The sequence below is a fragment of the Nomia melanderi genome, chromosome 1 (assembly GCF_051020985.1).
Source record: "Nomia melanderi isolate GNS246 chromosome 1, iyNomMela1, whole genome shotgun sequence".
Classification (NCBI taxonomy): domain Eukaryota; kingdom Metazoa; phylum Arthropoda; class Insecta; order Hymenoptera; family Halictidae; genus Nomia; species Nomia melanderi.
The window spans coordinates 23,801,201-23,821,461 of NC_134999.1; the positions used below are offsets into that span (position 1 = coordinate 23,801,201).

Sequence of the window (20,261 nt, forward strand, 5' to 3'; positions counted from 1 at the left end):
CGCTAATCAGATTTCACATGCTAATTTAGTTTCACAACAGTCATTAAATTAGAAAATCACAATACCATTTAATGAGAATATTTTCTTAAATAATTTTCTTAGACATATGATAGTTTTCAGAATAGTTTAAATAATTTTCTTACACATATGATAATTTTCAGAATAGTTTAAATAACTATCATATGTCTAAGAAAATTATTTAAACTATCCTAAAGACTATCACATATCTAAGAAAATTATTTAAACTATCCTAAAAACCTTCTCATTACATTATACTATCATTTCCAAATTTAATAACTGCCATAAAACCAATTAAAAATTACTGTTCTTCCACATACGATAAATATCTTTATTTAAAAAATTACCATAACATTAACCATCAATAATCCCTAAATAACCAACACTTAAACCCTCAAACAACCCAGAAATTAATTAATCAACACCAATATATCTCAAATGAATCTAATTTCAAAAATCACGATCCACATTCAACTCAAGTACTCTCACTGAAATCATTCGATATCACTCGTATTCTTATGTTTCGCTATCAACGTTAATTACGAATACAGCAACCTGATCAATTAGCTAACCTCCAACAGCACCAGTGAATTGAAAATCATCAGATCATCACCCATGGCTCGGATATGTTAACCGACGACGACAAAACTCAGGAAAAACAATCAAAGACACCATTATCCTGTCTCGCTGGTACGAAATAATTAATCCTAATTAACTTTCATTAGTATCATTCCTTCCACCATTTTCCTAGCAATCATTCTTCATGTTTATGCAATGTTAATGTTTAAATTCAACTCTTTGCACTCGAAAATCCAGTTTCAAGGGACATTTCAAGTGAAATATGGTTTCGACTTTTTACTAAAGATTTATTAATAATACTATTAATTATTAACACGGCCTTTTATTAAATATTTCCGTGGAAGGGGACAACTGATGAGTATGAAATAATTTTTTATAGCACACAAATATTGAAATTTCGTGTGCAGGGGTTACCGATCGAGCAAGCGACAAGATGGCGGGTCGTTACACTATCTGTTCTTAGAATCGAATGAACTTTATTTATCTGCCTTCCTTTTAACCGTTTATTATTGTTATTAAATGCTTAGAAATGGAAAAACTATTTAGAATTTTATCTGAAAATATAAAAGCGTCATTAAGTTTCTGAACTGAAATGAAAACGCGGTCGTTCTGAACTGAAATTGAAATCAGTTGTCTTGACTTTCCAATAACGGAATAAACCCTCAAATTCTATTAGACGAAAGATTGACATAGAGTATACCTAACTTTAATTTCGCATTAGAATGTATCATCGATCATTTGCTCGGCTTTCGACGAGTATACTTTACTAATTGATTTCAGTGCGTGTTCAATGAGAGATTTTTCAAACGAAATTCCACAGTTAACCCCTTGCCTTACAATAACGTGCGAAACTCGTAGTGAAGATTTTAAATAGAATTTAACAAACATAAGTATTACTCATTTACTTTGAATTCTAATTAGATATTATTCTTCTGCTATCAATGATTCTATTGTAGGGCAAAAGTAGACATAGAAAATGCATAGAATTTTTCTCCGTTTTCAATAATTAGCTATGAAGTTGCTGTGTCGATAAATCATAGGGCAAGGAGTTAATGAATCATTAATGACAAAGTAGTATCGATCATAGCGCAGAAGTAACTAGACGTGACTTAGAACTAACGTCGGCTTCGATCGCTTCGCGAATAAACAGACCTAACCCTGGCGCAGATCGCCGGCTCGAAGAGGAGGAAGTTGCAGGAAGCAGCTCCGGAAGTAGCTGCACGTCCGACTTGAGGAAGCGACTTCGGGATCTCCCGTCTCCCAACAGGACTCAGCGATTGGCCAGTCGCGCCATTGACATCAGCCGACGTCTGTCTAGAAAGAGAGAGCTCTATTTTTACGGTAGAACGAACAGGATAGAGGAGAACGAGAAGGAACAGTTAGAAGAGTGTCAGAGCTTCTTATCGGAAGCGTCTTGTCAAAGTTTCTTATCAGAAGAGTCTTGTCGGAACTTCTTATCAGAGTCTTCAGATGCTTCGAAGTATAGCAACGCGAGGATTCGGAGGCGAGCGAAGATTCGTTTAGCTGTTATTCGAACGTTTGGTGATTCTGCAAATGGCGGGGGAAATTGTGGATTAGGTGGTGTTGAGGATGGAATGATGGATAGGGTGGATGAACAAGTATTTTCAACAGTTGAAGATATTCAAGCATATGCTGATTTTAAGCTAGATAATGATGGCAATTGTAAATTAGATGTTGATGAAACGATGAATAGAGAGGACGAACAAGTATTTTCAAGGGTTGAAGATATTCGAATGTATGATTCTGTGGTAGATGATGGTGGAAATTGTAGATTAAGTAGTGTTGACGATGGAATGATGGATAGAGAGGATGAAGAAGTATCTTCAAGGGTTGAAGATATTGGAGCATATGTTGATTTTAAACTAGATGATGATGACAATTGTAGATTAAGTAATGTTGACGATAAAACGATGAATAGAGAGAATGAACAAGTATCAACAGTTGAAGCCATCCAAGTATACATTGACTCTCCAAGTGGCAGTAGCAACTGTAGATCAGGTGTTGATAAAACAAGGATTAGAGAAAATAAACAAATATCAACAGTTGAAGCCACCCAATCAGATACAGATTCTCCAAACAGTGACAATTGTAGATTAAATGCTAATAAAACGATGAATAGGGAGAATAAACAAATATCAATAGTTGAAGCCATTCAAGTATATGTTAATTCTCCAAATGGCAGTGGTAGATCAGATGTTGATAAAATGAATAAATCAGATAAACCAATATCAACAGTTGAAGCCACCCAATCAGATACAGATTCTCCAAACAACATTGACAGTTATAAATTAAATGCTATTACAATGAAACCGAATAAACAAATATTAACAGTCGAAGCCACCCAATTAGATTCAGATTCTCCAAACAACATTGACAGTTATAAATTAAATGCTAATACAATGAAACCGAATAAACAAATATTAACAGTCGAAGCCACCCAATCAGATTCAGATTCTCCAAACACTAACAGTTGTAGATTAACTGCTAATACCACAACTAAACCGAATAAACAAATATCACTCGAAACTCCAAGGTCCAATTCCCAGCGATCTCCATCAACACCTAACACACAAAGAAGCTCATTCCAAATCTCGAATTTATCCTCCTCTCTGAGAAGTCCTAGTCACTTGCAACCACTGCATCCAATGAGTTTATGCATTCCTCCGTCAAGATTCGGTGGATACAGACCAAAAGTAGGAGTCATTCTACAAAATCTCAGCTCTGGCAGCGAGCCAGGCTCCGACTACGAAAACACTTTGACAGTTGACTATCTTGACTCAGTTTTGACAAATGACAGTGTCAATTTAAGTAATGATTACATTGGAAAACAGTGTTTGTCGAAGAGGCGTCTAAATAAGGCACCATTCGCTATAAATGACGGTCAGAATTTCCAAGATGATCTAAGTAATCGTGACCTCTGTCTGACCTTGCAGAAGAGGAGCAACGACAGTTTATCTGGTAAAAGCAAGAATCAAAATTTCCAAAGCAAAAATCGTAATTTCCAAAGCAAAAATCAGAATTTCCAAGATGATTTAAGTCATTCTGATCTCTCTTTGACCTCACAGAAGAGAAGCAACGAGAACTTGTTTGATAAAAGCAAGAATCAGAATTTCCAAGGAGATTATCTAAGTGATCCTGACCTCTCTCTGACCTCGCAGAAGAGGATCAACGACAACTTATCTGTTAAAAGCAAGAATCAGAATTTCCAGAGCAAAAATCAAAATTTCCAAAGCAAGAATCAGAATTTCCAAAGCAAGAATCAAAGTTTCCAAAGCAAGAATCAAAATTTCCAAACCAAGAACCAGAATTTCCAAAGCAAGAATCAAAGTTTCCAAGATGATCTAAATATTCCTGACCTTTCTCTGACCTCACAGAAGGGGAGCAACGACAACTTGTCTGTTAAAAGCAGGAATCAGAATTTCCAAGATGATCTGGATATTCCTGACCTCTCTCTGACCTCACAAGAGACGTCCTCAGGATCATCTTTAAACAAAACTTCAGGGAACTATCTAGACGCAGACGATTTAATCGAAGTCTTATCGAGAATGTCTCTGCAAACAGAGGATACCTACAGGGTGTCCCATAAGTTATCTAAGGACATCCAGTTAAATTTAATGATTCAAACAGAACTCGCATCTGATGAAAGTCTGTCATCGAAAGAGAAAGCTCTGTCAAAAGAAAATTCAGAGTGCAATGATTTGCTAAGCAGCCTAAGTAAATCCGAAAGTTCTGAATACTCTAAGTCAGGAAGAACTGAAAACGAAGCATTTGCATCATTGAATCAAAAAGATGATGCAGACAGTTCAGAAAGCGAATCACCGAATTACGCAAGTAATTACGAAACCGAATCAAATTTACTAACCAAAAAACCATTCGATACGCCCAATCATCAGAATTCTCCACGACAGAGTCGAAAAGTCAACGACACGACAGAAAATATCAGACAAAATTCATTAAGCAACCAGCACAATGATGCAGGCAGTTCAGAAAACGAATCAGTGAATTGCGCAAGCAATTACGAAACCAATTCAAGTTTGCTAACCAAAAAACCATTCAATTCCACGCCCAATCATCAGAATTCTCCACAACTTACTCGCAAAATCAACGACACGACAGAAAATATCAGACAAAATTCATTAAGAAACCAGCATAATGATGCAGACAGTTCAGAAAGTGACTCACCGAATTACGCAAGTAATTATGAAACAGGTGACTCTCCATCAAGAACCAATTCAAGTTTGCTAACCAAAAAACCATTCGATATGCCCAATCATCAAAATTCTCCACAACCAACTCGCAAAGTCACCAACACGACATTCATCAAACAAAATTCATTAAAAAACCAAATTGGAGACGGCCGCTTCGAATCCCCAAAGAATCCACGAGTGCGAGTGTCTCTCGAGAAGATGGCGGCCGAGCAGTTCCGCCATTACATGGAACAAACACGAAGCATTCAATCCGAAGCTTCGACTTTCAAAGAGAAATTCGAGGGGAATTCCCCGTTTCCTTTCACTTCGTCAACTTTGCGTCATTCTCGATTAAGAAAAAGTCAAGACCGATTTCCGTTTACGATGTCAGAAAAAAGTATCGCGAGTACCTTGGAGAGGAACAAACTCGAGCTGCATCCCAGCATCATCAGATTAGGCTTCAATGACGCGAAGGTCATCGATTACGTCTCTCACGAGGAGAGCGGAATAAAGTCGGGAATGAGAGCGTTCGTGCGGAGATTCTCCGCGCGGCTCAGGAAGAGCGACGCCGACAAGATGGCGGACGTGCTGTACGAGAACAGGGATTACCGACGGGACTCCGTGGAGAGCTGCTCGGAGTCATTCTTGAAAGAGTTTGATGATTATCGGAGTTTCGCTGAGAAGTTGGATAAAGAGTTTGGAAGAGATTGTTCGAGGATTGAGACGCCATTTGCAAAAAGTGAGAGCGATGCATTGTTGAATGATAATTTATGTGTTGAACAGAAAACGATTGAGAGGCCATGTGCAAAAAGTGAGAGCAATGATGCGTTGAATGATAATTTATCTGTTGAACGGATGATTGGAGGGAAGTCGAAGGATTACTCTGTGTTTTATGTGAAAAGCGCACAGGAAGTGTCCAGAGTGTTGCCGGAAGTGAATGATTTTGAGAATGCGAAGTCTCGGGAGAGGTCGAGTGTGATGAGGAAAGGGGAAAGTGTTGGTGAAAGTGAAAAGAGGAAGAGGAAGAGGAATGAGAAGGGATGTGTTTGTTTGAGGTTCTATCGGATGATGATTCCTGTGTCCAGGCATCGGTCGAGGATAAGTCATTCTGGGGCGCTGTCGGTGAAGAGGAAATCGAGGTTTCCGGCGCGGTAGGAGTGGCACTCGGTGTTGTATATAGATTGGTGCCGACTTAATGGCGGGTGCGTTTCTTGTGGAAGTCGAAAATGGAATGAGAGTTTTATGTGGGTTTTTGATTGTTTGACGGTGGAACTGTTGAGTAGATGAATTTTTGTTTTGGGGAAGGAATTATGGAGATTGTAGGAATTGTGGGTACTGTGGGAATTATAAGAATTATGAGAATTACAACTATACAAATTATAAGAATTATAAGAGTTGTAACTGTAAAAATTACAAGAATTATAATTATAAAAATTATAAGAATTATAGCTATAAAAATTATAAGATTTATAACTACAAAAATTATAAGAATTATAATTATAAAAATTAGAAAAATTATAGTTATGAAAATTACAAGAATTATAAGAATTATAACTATAAAAATGATCAGAATTATAGCTATAAAAATTATAACTATAAAAATTAGAATTGTAACTATAAAAATTATAAGAATTATAGCTGTAAAAATTATAAGAATTATAAGAATTATAGGAAATAAGAATTTATTGACATTTCAGTCTTATTCCTCATCTCGCATGTTACCAATCACAGAGAACAAGGAAACTATACTTATTTCTCACCGTTCCACCAATTAAATCATTCGTTCCCAGCAGAGTGCTCTAAAACGAAAGTTTCACCTCAAAACTGCCGACATTCGGCTTAATTTCATTCACTTTCAACACAAAACAAAATAAATCAAGATTCAGTTAACGGTATCAACGTCGAATGAATTCTTCAAGAGATTCGCAACAGTATATTTATTGGATCGGGAATGTTTGGCGGTTATACAGGGTGGAAACTATAAAGCGTTACAGTCGTATCTCCAAAAACATTGATACTCAAAACTGTTTCAGAAAGTTCAACACCGAGGACATCACGTGACCATTATTCTTCCGGGACGCTCCAAGTTGAAGCGAAGGTCGACTTTCTTTCACACGGAACGACACGTTTCTCATCCACCGTCGAACAGTGCGTTCCAAGACAAATTCAACGACCTGTGGCTCAAGGTCATCCAAGGTCACTTGCAGGGAAACGGAGAGGTGCGATCGTTTCGTTTGTATTTTACGCGTTCGAAACGATCACTCACTTCGACGCACTCAACAATTCTCAACGGTTCTCCAACTTCGCTCAACGTTTCAACGTTCATCTCAGCGCGAGCCTCGCGTGTTCCGACTTTCGCGTTCTCATCTTAGCGCGAACGGTAACGAAAGTGAACCGACCATCTTGCAGAAGAGCACGGTGACACGTGAACACGTTCGTTTTCGTTTCATTGATAACGACTTCGACATTGCCCGAGTAACGCCGACATCGACACACGTAGCGTTTTGCTGTGAACGTTCGGAGGCGCGAACCAGTGTACAAATAAAACGATCACGCTTCGTTTCCCTGCGAGTTCGACCTTGAGTGACCTCGAGTCATTCGTTGAATTCGTGAAACGCGTTTGGTGGATAAGAAACGTGTTTCATTTGAAAGAAAGACTTTTTCTGTAACGCTTTACAGTTTCTGCTCTGTGCAACGGAGCGGCGACAAACAAAGAGCGGTTCATCGTTCATGTTCTTTATTTATACGTCGTTCGTACATATCTCATTTATTCTCAGTAATAGTGCTGCACGCGCTTACTTCCACCATTCTCTTTCATTTACCTTATTTGTCATACGGAGCGTCATACGAGAGTCTTTCGCCGAAGATGCGCGTTCCATCGAGTGTGTGTTTGTCTGTGTGTATGTATGTATGTGTGTTTTGTGTGTGTTTATCGCCTTAATAAAACGTTCCTCCGCTACGCTTCTTTAACTTATCATCGTTATTATCGTTTATAGAAAAAATAAGTCTTTAAATAATCACATAAGAGTCGTCGAGCCGTCGAGAACCGCGGGGAAAATGCCGGATCAACGGGGGTTGGCGGTGGGAAATGAGAATATGCTTTTGTATGCGTATTATACACGCGTACGTGTACTTGACATGCACATGTTGATGATCCGTGTACGTGTTTTCACCCTTCAACACTTAGGCGACCGATGGACCCTCCATTTACGCGATGAGCGTTTGGCAAGCGAAATGTTCAACCCTTTGCGGACTGAGACGTTTCCGAGATGAAATTTTCGTATTTGGAAGAAGTTGCAAACGAATTTAATTACTCGAGCAAGAGATCATCGCGAAATTTCCTTTTTATATTAATTAAGCTTTTGATGTATAATTCAGCTTCGTCTGAAGGTCTTGTATATTTCAAAGAATCTTCGTCCACAAAGGGTTGACACTAGGTTTACATTTGTTGTAGTTTATTTTATTGTTCCTGGGAAGTTGATATTTGTTTATTTAAATTCTGGAAATTGTAGATGTAGAACTACGATCAGGATTCGTGTTCGTGTAATTGGAGCAACGGAAACCGATTGAAACGCTTAGCAAATAATGTCTGTAAAGTTCGATAACAGTCAAATTGACGCGTTTCGTAAACCTAGTGTTGAAATGTTGCTTCTTTTGAGTATGTGGGATATTTTTGAAAGTTTTGGTTTTTGTACTGATAGGCAAATGAGATTTTGTTTTGTTTGAAATTTTTCTTTTGAGTTATGTGGGATATTTTTAAAAGTTTTGGGTTTTGTACTGATAGGCAAATAAGATGATAATTCTATGGGGTTTTTGGAAATAGAAGATCGGTATAGGTGGAATCTCCTTTATCTGAGAATGAAGTCATTTGAGGAATTTAGTTTGGTTTGTATAAGAATGTTTAAATTGTGAATAGTTCAAGATTTGGTGAATGATGAAGGGAAGAAATAATGAAAGGCAATGTGTTGCTGAGTGAAAGTTGTCTACTTGAAGACTTACTAAATGATGAAATATTTTTCTTTGTGAATAGAGTGAAAGGCAATGTGTTGCTAAGTGGAGATCTCCCAATTTGGAAAATATTAAAATAGGATTATTATCCACTTCAAAATTTACTAAATGACAAAAGAAGAGTTTATCTAATAGAATAAAAGGCAATATGTTGCTAAGTGAACAATGGGAGATCTCCCAATTTGAGAAATATTGAGATAGGATTATTATTCTTCAAAATTTACTAAATGACAAAATACTTCGTTTTATAAATAGAATGAAAGGCAATATGTTGCTAAGTGGAGATCTCCCAATTTGGGAAATGTTGAAATAGGATTATCCACTTCAATACTTCCTAAACAAAAGACTCCTTTATAAACAGAATAAAAGGCAACACATTGCTAAGTGAAAATTATCCACTTCAATACTTCCTGAACAAAAGACTTCTTTATAGACAGAATAAAAAGCAACACATTGCTAAGTGAAAAGTGGAAGATCTTCCCATTTGAAAAAAAATGGCAAAATACTTTTCTTTATAAACAGAATAAAAGGCAACACATTGCTAAATGAAGGAGATCTCCCAATTTGAGAAATGTTGAAATAGGATCATCCACTTCAATACTTCCTAAATGACAAAAGAAAAGAAGCAGAATAAAAGGCAACACATTGCAAAGTGAATGAGATCTCCCAAATTGAGAAATATTGAAATAGGATAATCCACATCAACACTTCCCAAACAAAAGACTACAAATAGAGTCTACTACAAAAGTGAACACATTGCAAAATAAAGGAGATCCATTCGGTAGCCTAAGTGTTAATTATCCAAGGATTATCAAGAAATAGGACTATTATCCACTTCAGTACTTCCCAAACAAAAGACTACAAACAGAGTCTACTACAAAAGTGAACATTGCAAAATGAAGGAGATCCATTCGGTAGCCTAAGTGTCAATTATCCAAGGATAACAAAGGTCACGCCTCCGATTTCCTCCTCGAGCAACAGAATCGGTTGGCCCTATATGGTTTCGTTCGCCAGCTCCCTCGAAACAACGATGCGCACTAAGCCTAGGAAAAATCTATCTACCGAGAAGACCAGTCGTTTTCGCGTTAAAACTAAACGAGGTTACGCGTTACAGGTTCATTTACGCGTTAGGTTCATTCGATTCGATGAAAGGAGGTGGTCAACAGCCATCAGCGAGAAGGAGCACAAAGAAAATCAACGCTAAAGGCAACGCGTTTCCGCTATGCGCCTCTGGTTACTCTTTTTTCCTCGGTTTCTAAAAAAGGAGAGGAACCTCGGCCCAAGGTTTATACCCTTACATGTTCATGGGGAGGGATGGTGTTCAGGACTGATGGCTTCCTGTGGAGCAACACTGTGACTGCTATGGGAATTTATAGATTTTTAACATTTTCAATGGAAACATTTGATAGTGAATTGAGAAACAAAGCTGTATAAATGTTTCACAAATTGCATTATATGGAATTTAATGTTCTATGACACTGCCATGGGAATTCCTAACATTTTGACTGCCACAAGAATTTCTAGACTTTTAGCAACATTTTCAATGGAAACATTTGATAGTGAATTAAGAAACAAAGCTGTGTAAATGTTTCACAAATTGCATTGTAGGAAATTTAATATATGACACTGCCATGGGAATTTATAGATTTTTAGCAACATTTTCAATGGAAACATTTGATAGTGAATTGAGAAACAAAGTTGTATAAATGTTTCACATATTGATGCATTGTATGGAATTTAATATTGTATAACACTGCCATCAGAATTTCTAACATTTTGGTAATGTTCTTTGCCTTTGCAAGCAAGATTTTCAATGGAAGCATTTGACAGTAAATTAACAGAGCTGTTTTATAAATGTTTCACATATTGATGTATTGTATGAAATTTAATACTAAAACTACCATAGGAGAATGACCCATTCCTGATTTTGTTTTTTTGTAATTATGAAGATAATAGATCTGAGAAATCATTTGAAAAATTGATTTAGCAATATCCAAATTAAAGCTTCAGTAGATGCACCATTGGAGTTTCCATAGAGGAATTTCAAAAAGTCAATTTAACTGTTTGATAGTTTTAGTGTTAATATTATGTAACACTGTCATGGGAATTTCTAACGTTTTGGTAATGTTCTTTAACCCTTTGCAAGCAAGATTTTCAATAGAAAGATTCAACAGTTTTGTGTGAGATTATTTGAAATGAGAAATATGTTAATTAAGGAATAGAGCTGTTTTATAGAAATGCTTCGCATACTGATGCATCATATGAAATTTAATATTGTATATAGCGCTTTGTAATTGTGTTGTGTCGAATCAATTGGTGACTCAAGATCTGAAGACACTGTTTGGCTTTATATAAGAAAATTGTAAACTTTAACACGTTCTATATGAATGCTATAGCATTTATTTTTATTGTGATGTAAAATGACATGGATGTTATAGCATTCATTTTCATTATGATGCAAGATGACGTCAATGCTATAACATTGAAATAAGCCACATTCTCATGAATTTAATTCTACACAACCTTCACTTTTTGAGATTATTATGCATTTTAACTCTTGGAGAACTGAATTTGCATTTTTTCTATTTCTACAGCTCATTACAATTTTTACTGTCCATGAACGTGTTAAGAGACTGAAAACCATGAATATTTATTATTTCTTTTTCAAAATTGTTCTTGAAAGTGTTGTGGAAATGAATTATCAAAGTATTGAACATGTTCGTAGTGCAAAGGGTTAACAGAACTAATTCAGTAACAGCAAAATTGAAATGCTCAATTGAAATCTCAATAAACGCACACTTATGGTTTCTATAAAGAAATTTGTAACAGTAGTTCCAGTGTTGACACGTTGAATGCCATGGGGTCACCAGTGACCCATTGGTAAGCGTGCAAAACAATAATTCCAATTTTGCTGGGTGAAATTGCTTGGCATTCAACGTGTTAATAACAAAGGCAAATGATATTGAAAATAATTACTGATTTAACATTACCACAGTCATTACTATAACCTAGCTACTTATGTTACTAAATATTCTTACTCAAAATCAAGTTTTCCATTGCAATCGTTCAGCAATCTGGCAGTTAAAGTGTTGAACAGTCGAATTTACACAGAAATTTCAGTGACGTAAGGAATGAAACAAACAAATTGGAATTCTCAAAGGAAACCTATCGCCATTTGCGAACAATAAAGGGTTGTTTCGCCTTGAACGACCAAAGGTGCAGTGAACTATTAAGTGCCACGCTCGTGCATCGTGCTAATCGCCCTTGTAGTGTGTGGCAAGTTATTGTACGATGTTGAGCAATGTCTGAATGAACTTCTCCATAAGATTACAGCTTTTCGAATGCAACAGGACTTCTATACAATGTTAATTACCAACCCTTTGCACTCATAGCATTCAACGTTGCTCAAAATGTTCCCTGAAAGGGGATTTCAGAGTGCAAAGGGTTAATGATAGAAACGATGGTTCTCCATGGTAGAAATTTGGGCGAGAATCTTTGCCTCCTCTTTTAGAAACCTGAACGCGGGATCAGGAATCCTGGGATTCCTTCGTTTGGCCGTTTACTGTTGTATGCACCATTCAGATCCATAGTCAAATTCGGTTACTTCTTGTTCGTTCGCTCATTGTCGTCGTCGTCGTCATCGTCGAAGCTCGTGTCGTCGGGACGGGACTGACCGGGGAAACAACGTCACAAAGGGGGTGGAATGGAGAACTCTTTCCGCACGTAGAACAAAATGTAGGGTTTACACTTGGCGACTGCGTCTGTGGTCGCTGGCCGTACCGAGCTGTCGTTAAAGTGAAACCATTGTCCGTCGTGAACAGCGAAGGCAGTGTAGTGTCCAGTACCAGCACTGAAAGAATGAGAGGATCGTCAGAATTGTTTCTAAATTGTGGCCTACTTACAATTCTCCGTACTTGTAGTATGTAATAAACGACAACTACAACTAGCAAGGACACTAAGCAAATTCTAGATAGATAGAGTAACATTATAAACATTGCGTGAGTCACAGGATCATTAAGAATGTGAGATTTATGTTTAAGAGGTTATGACAACATCAGGACCGCACAGACACTGGCCCGTTAACTGAGGAGAAAGGTAGAATAACATACCCCGAACCGTGATGCACGATAACGGCAGCCAAGTCATAGAGATGACTGTTCGAACTGCCCAGTTTTGTTCCGCTGACACCACGTACAGTGAATGCAGACATGTCGAGAGATTTCATGGGAAAGTCCACTTGCGTGTCCACCTTCGAACGGTAAGAATTGCACCACCTAAATCTCTTAATGTGAAGGCACAACACCTGAAACCGAGTGCCATCGTCAGGCGTAATTCAAACAGTGCTGGTAATACGGTCGAGCCCTTTCTACTGATAAATCTGATGCTAACATTAGGCAGCCTGTGTATCCAGAATCTCTTGGTGGACCTTTGCTTTCCCATGCAATTGTCGCAAAAGTAGAGTTCGCTATCAGCCAACTCCTCGACTTTGAAGAATCTTGTCAGACTGTACGTGAGACTGCAAACCTCTTCTTGTTCTTTCGTCCGTCTTTGCAGTCTGTCCGGTATGTCCAATGAGAGATCCTGGAAGGGCTCGTGCGTCTTGGAATCTGTTCGGCAGTTCATGCAATGGACCTGCGCGAGGAAACGCGATCCATAATTCGTCCGCGCTTCTCCCAAGAAGAAAATGAATAAAATGACTTTCCAACAGAATGATCACTTGAAAAAAGACACTTCTCTCGTCGTTCCATGTCAGAATAACGAAACGCAATCGGCAACATACATTAAATATATATCACCATTTCCCCCGGGAGTGACGGTCACTTACCACGCTAAGCAGTGTGCCCCCGAACACAGCCGTGACGATGCTTTGCTTGCCACGGAGACCAAGTGGCTCGTGCCCCAGCCTGGGCAACAACTGTAACAGTTCCGTGTGCAATCTGTCCAACATGTATGTGAGAAACTCGTGAGCGTCTTGCTGCTGGTAGCCCCGAAATCTTGGCACGACTTTCCATATAACAAGGAAAAGACATTCTGGTGAGATTGCTTGGCCATTCGAGCCACCGAGGTTCAGTCCTAGCAGAACTTTCCTCAGCTCTTCGGCCAGCAGGGCATCGCTCATGCTCAGCTCCTTGGCCCGACCAGGTGTCACTATGCGTCCCCTGTGTGTCGGCGACTCGTCGAAGGGTATACCCTCTAGGCATGGCATCTGCGTCAAGTACTCGCAGAAATGACTGATATTGTTGAACGATTGGAGCACGACGTTCATGAAGCAGGTGTTGCCGAGATTCCTTAGGCCGACGACCTTCTTCTCTTTGGTTATCTTGGAACTCCTACGCTTGGTCGCCGGCCGGTTGTCCCCACTCGTCCCGTCCAGAGAATGTAACCTCTTCCGCGCTGTCCTGGGCCGGAGGTTCCTCACGACTACTTCCGCTTTCCACAGGGCGTCCGCGTCGTTGTCGTTGTCGCTGTTCTCCCTCCTTGACGACGGCGTGGTAGATGGCGACGTGTTCCAATTCTCCTCGTTCTCCTTGTGCTCGTCCTTGCGGAATGTGATACGACGGATTTTCTCGATCTGCCCGTTCGTCGTATCGTTCACGACGTACTCGTCGCACATGTAACTGGAAACCAAACGGCCTGTCAATATTCCCTGTATTTTAGTGACGGTGGATAATGCGTCGTTTACCAGAATACTGCCAGGTTCTCGCAGTCTATGCAGACGCAGTGCTGACTGTCCTGCTCGTGATGCTGCAACGCGTGGCCTGAGACGTACCGTCCACAGTGCACTGCCCCACAGTACAGACACAGCCACGTGCTCTTCTCAGTGCCGCATACTATTGACAAAATTCATTATTCAATAGGTATCACAGTTCAACTATGACCAAGGTACTGCAAGTTCTGAAGGTTAATCATTGTGGAATGTTACCATCGGACAAGCTATTCCTTGTATCAAGAATTGATTTAATGCTACCCTCATTCTCAGGGACCGAATACTTAAGTCATCACAGTTTCAAGGGCCTTATTAATACTAGAACTACCAAACAGTTAAACTGACTTCTCTACGTTTCCTTATGAAACATAATTCTCTTATTAAGATTTCAGTGTAGGTAGCACAGAATCTTTAACGATTTCTCAGAGAAGCATTTGTACCTTTAGTAATTATAAAAGGAATCTGGTAGTTCTAGGGTTAAACGCATTCATCTCAGGTACAATGGAAAAGGAAAACGATGTTAATTTCAATGGGAATGTTAAACAATCAGACAATATTCCTTATACCAAGCAAATTAGACAATTGATTTAATGCTACCCTTATTCTCAGGGACCCGAATGCTGCTCAAGTCATCAAGGGTCTTAATAAACAAATTCATCTCAAATGCACAATGGAAAGGGAAAAAGGATGCTTTGGGAGTTGCTTAACACTTAGCCAACCGAATGGGGTGATCCCACTGTTCACTTAGCAATTGCCTTTTATTTTCAGTTTTCTTTCATTGTTCAGTAAGTTTTCAAGTATCATTTGTAATTCATCAAATATATTTCTTACTATAAAACAAAGTTTTTCAATTGATGCTAATGAAAGTAGTTATAGGTTCTACTTCTAGACAGTTGCCTAATTTAGACTGTCTTAAACATGGAATAATTAACACATTGAATACATGATTTTAGCAAAATATCCAACATAGAAGAAATATATTAAATCATTCGACTGAATTATTGTTATTGCATGATCTAGCTGAATGTCACAGCATCAGGTAACATTATACATATAAACATACTTTCAAACAACCATCATTACTGAATGAACTACAGTAATTTTTTATTACACTATTACTTTCATTTTATTATTATTATAATTACAGTAACTTATACTTTCAAACAACCATCATTACAGAATGAACAGTAATTCTTTACTCTACTATTACTTTCATTCTACTATTATTATGACTACAATAATTTATACTTCCAAACAACCATCATTACTGAATAAACAGTAACTTTTCATTCTACTATCATAACTAAAATAATTTATACTCCAAACAACCATCAACAGAATGATCCACAGTACTCAACGCCCCTGTGGGTCACCACTGACCCACAGCATTCAACACACCAACCATTCCAAACGTATTTCCATCAACCAGCAAGCATCGCAAAACACCCCTCCGCGATGGCGCACCATCTTTTCGGCTCGTCGCTTACGTAATCCTCGAGCGAGTGCGTAAAACCAGGGTGAATGGATGGAAGGCAGTTCGACACACCCCCTTCGCAGCCGATCGATCGCAAAATGTCTCGCACTATCGGCTCGGTATCATGCATATTTCATTCAGACACATCACCCAGCAACTCGAGCTAATTGATCATATTCCAGGCAAACTGAACAATCAACACATTCCCAAAGAGTTGCAGAATTCTCAAGGAAAACTGAAAATCGACGCATCGGTTCAGTGTAACCCGAGAAGCAACCGATTTCGCAACGGAATCTGAAATTCTACGCATCTGTAAAAATCGAGCTGGAGAATCTATCTAGAAGCAAATTCTGGATCATCTGAAGATCAATGTAGGGATGTAACTTAGCTCCCGCAGGAGTCGATGATGTCAGGTTGACGCCACACCTACGTCAAGACGCGAGTCGCGAGGAAAGCGAAAAACGTGGAGCGTGGCACTCGCAGCGAGGCATCCGATTAGCAACGACGCCGTTATCGATTTTGCTACGTCGTGCCCGACCAGCTTGCAGCGCAGGAAAGAAGCAGCGGGGAGAGGGAAGGTGTGGAGCATGGGGTTCTTTTATAGCCCACGAGGGACGATTTTTCTCTGGCCGGTAATTCTCGGCAGACGGGGATATTTAAATTGATCTCTGGATATAAGCGAGGCGAGCGAGCGAGGCGAACTCTGGACTCCGCTCTGTCCATCGAGGAATAAAATCCTCTCCGTGTGACTCATCACCGTACACTTCTGAAATGCTCTACGACTCTCTCCGCGACTATTCGTCTGCCCCCACCCCGCCCCTCGAGGCCGAGATCCCCTTGGACGCGTTTCGCGACCGCGAAGGGCCAGGATTCTGCGTTTCTTTACGTAACTCTGCGCTTCTCGCGACTGATTGACCCTTTGCACTGGGAAGCATTTTGGTGGAAGCAATTGACAGTTTCTGATTGGAGGAAGATATTTTTTGAAATTAAGTTGAAGAGAAATGAAGCTCTTTTGTATTAATAATTCATGCATTGATACATTGTACATGGTTTAATGTTAAATATCAAATTTTATGATTTTACTTCAAATCAGGTGGTGACCCTTGACTCTCAGTCACCACCTGATTTGAAGTAAAATCATAAAATTTGATATTATGGTATTTTTTAAAATTAACTTGAAGAGAAATGAAGCTTTTTTGTATCAGTAATTCACGCATTGACACATTGTACATGGTTTAATGTTAAATATAAAATTTTATGATTTTACTTCAAATCAGGTGGTGACTGAGTCATCTCTCGAGTGCAAAGAGTTAACCTTTTTTTGAAATTCTGTTTGCTGATGAGAGAGATGATGTTCTTTGACACTGGAACTACTACTATATTAGAGGAAATGACTGGTTTTGATTTTTTTGGTCAGTAATTATTATCTTTGAAGCATTGGATATTTGAAATGATTTTGATAGTTTCATTTGAGTAGTATAATGAATGTCTGGAGAAACTGGAAATAATCTATTGTTACTATTTTTAAAGGAATTGAACATTAATTGTATTAAATGCTAGTTCTAGTGTTGAAACTGAAGAGGCATCATATATTTAGGGTATTGAGGGGTTTGCCTTTTGTTTATCTTTTTTTGCTTTAATGAAAGTTTTTCAGAATTCATATTTACTGAAGAGAGAATGTATTGAGGAAGAAGCTATTTCAAATTGGGAGATCTAACACTTAGCAATGTATTGGCTTTTGTTTATCCTTTCTGTTGTTCAGTAAGTTTTCAAGTGGACTATTTGAAGTCCATCAGATACGTTTCTTGCTTTAATACAACAGAGTTTTTCAAATCAGTTGAATCAGTTCAATTGAAACTAATGAAAAAAGTCATAGTTACAGGTTCTACCTAGAAGACTAAGACAGAATAATTTCCACATTGAAGCACGATTCCATCAAACCATCCAAAATGGAAGAAACATGACAGTCAATCATTTTCCAGAACCACGGTTCATTTTTTACAAAAGTTTCCACTCAAATTCATTAATCTCATTCAATTGGATCTAACAAAAGAAGTTATAGTTACAGATTCCTAGAAGACTGTCTCAAACACAGAATAATTCCCACATTGAAGCACAATTCCATCAAACCATCCAAAATGGAAGGAACATGATATTCAATCATTTTCCAGAATGGTTCGTTTCTACAAAAGTTTCTATCCAAATTCAATCTCATTCAATTGGATCTAACAAAAAAATAATTACAGGTTCCACCTAGAAGTGTTTCAAACAATAATCCCCACACTGAAACCATCCAAAATGGAAGAACCATCATCAAACTCCTTCAACCAAACCTCCAGAAGACCTACCAGCAGTTCCCTGCAACCCGAAATCGAGTCACCTCGAAAGGGTTAACCGGCCGTCTGCCATGCGGCATCGCGTCCAAGCGTAAAGCGAAAAGACTGAGAAGAATAGCCGCGTCCGCGAGTGGCGGAGAGGTCGAAAAGGAAGCAATAAAAGTATTGCGTATTTCGGGTAAATATAGTAGAGGCCGTGCAAAGAGAAAGGACAAAGCCCGTCGGAGGAGGCGGCGGCGGCGGGGAGGGGGTAGGAGGGGGGGGGGATGAGGAGGAGGAGGAGGAGGAGGAGAAAGCGTCGGGAATAAGGGAAAAACTAGCCAGACGTTCTCTCTCATTGATTTTCCAGCGAGAGGAGAGCGAGGTGTCCCTCGGCCGGAGGAGACGGAAGTGGATGGAAGAAGAAGAAGGAGACTGGGACGGTTCGAGCACGTTTATCTGGCCAGTACTAATGACAGATCTCGGGCCAGCTGATTAGTGCTGTCTGGTATTGATTTTCCAATGACGGTCGCGCGGCGCATACTGAGAACTCGCAGCAGGACGATGCACACGCGCACGCCGCCCCGCGGAGGGAGCACGGAGAGACGGACACCGACTCCCATGGTACACGTATGCGGCAAGGAGTGGACTCTACACGTCCACGCTGGCGTCACGCACGTACTATGCTTCGACTTTTACAGCCACACATACACATACACACGCACACACACACACGCACGCACACACACACTGAATACATATATATACGTGCAGGTACACTGGTAGCACAACGGACACCACACTCGCGAGTACCAAGAGACAAGTATCGCATGGCGTTCGATACATAGCGTCGAGTCTAGCGTCGCCTAGAGGAGCGCGCAGGGAAAATAGAAGGTTCGTCCGAATACACTGGTCTTTTTGCAGGGGAATAGAAATGGTCGGCACGCACGCCTCAAGGCCGCGAGAGGAACGGCCTCGGGAAGGGAACGAGGAACCCTGGAGAGGCTTTAGAGAGAGAGAGAAGGCTGTCAGGAAGAAAGGATCTCGCGGGTCATACCTGCACAGACGAACGGCAGATCCTTGGTGCAGCTCGCTTCTACGTCGCTGCCGCCGAATTGGACGCTTTGGGCAAGATGCGGACACTCCATGTTCCAGGCTCGCGGGGCCCTCGTGGCCCCTTCGTCGGCGAGTGGCTGCGTATGTACGTGCCTGCGTTTACAACGTGCTCCCTCTCTCTCGCTCTCTCTCTGTCTGTGTGTGTGTCGCTTCCCACCCTTGGGAGCCAAGCGAAGAACAGCCGGACAGGGTGGGAACGATGGAGAACCCGGGGTACGCTCGGTGCCCCGCGACGTCCGTCACATAGCGCGCGAATAAGGGTGAAGCCCGGGCCCCCCGGCGGAAACACAAGAACTCAACTGATCTCGGTGCGCAGCCACGGCGGACTGAGGGAAACGAGCAGACCGAAAAGAGCAGCGGCGAGCGAGGCGGCCGACTGGCCCCGACTGCCGACCGAACGCAACCGAGCTGCGTCGGGCTCGGTTCTGCGGTGGTCGGGCTCTACCTCCAGAGTCACGGACCACGAATAGTCGACTGACTCGCCGGTTCTACGCGGTCTCTCTCTCCTCCCTGCCGCCGAGGCCCCGACATTCGCGGGCGTGCGATTACACGGGCTGACGCTCTCTCTCCGTCCCTCCCGAGCGTCGCAGCGCGACGCTCAGGACGGGTTAGGTTACCTAGCCTTGGAGCGCGTTAGGTCGCGCAGCCTCTGAGCAAGTCAGCCAGGCCCGGCCAGCGCGGGCGCTCAACGGGGCGACGAGGAGAGATGGGATGAGAAGCGATGCAAACGAGCTGTGGCGGATTTTTCATGTTTCAAAGGAAATTTTTGCGAATGGTGTGCAAGGGTTGAGGGAATACTGGGGTGTTGGGGTACTGGCTTTGGGGTTTGGAGCGTT

The 20,261-nt window shown here is 40.5% G+C and overlaps 1 protein-coding gene across 1 annotated transcript; it reads right to left on the minus strand.

Annotated features, from left to right (window-relative positions):
- Window positions 1-6,461: 6,461 nt before the first annotated feature.
- On the minus strand, window positions 6,462-20,019 carry LOC116428940 (ubiquitin carboxyl-terminal hydrolase 3). Its single transcript, XM_076371797.1, has 6 exons — window positions 19,367-20,019; window positions 14,497-14,644; window positions 13,639-14,431; window positions 13,203-13,445; window positions 12,923-13,116; window positions 6,462-12,663 (listed from the first exon to the last, which is right to left on the minus strand). The coding sequence occupies exons 1-6, from the start codon at window positions 19,455-19,457 to the stop codon at window positions 12,501-12,503; spliced, it is 1,632 nt and encodes a 543-aa protein (XP_076227912.1). The 5' UTR covers window positions 19,458-20,019; the 3' UTR covers window positions 6,462-12,500.
- Window positions 20,020-20,261: the final 242 nt, after the last annotated feature.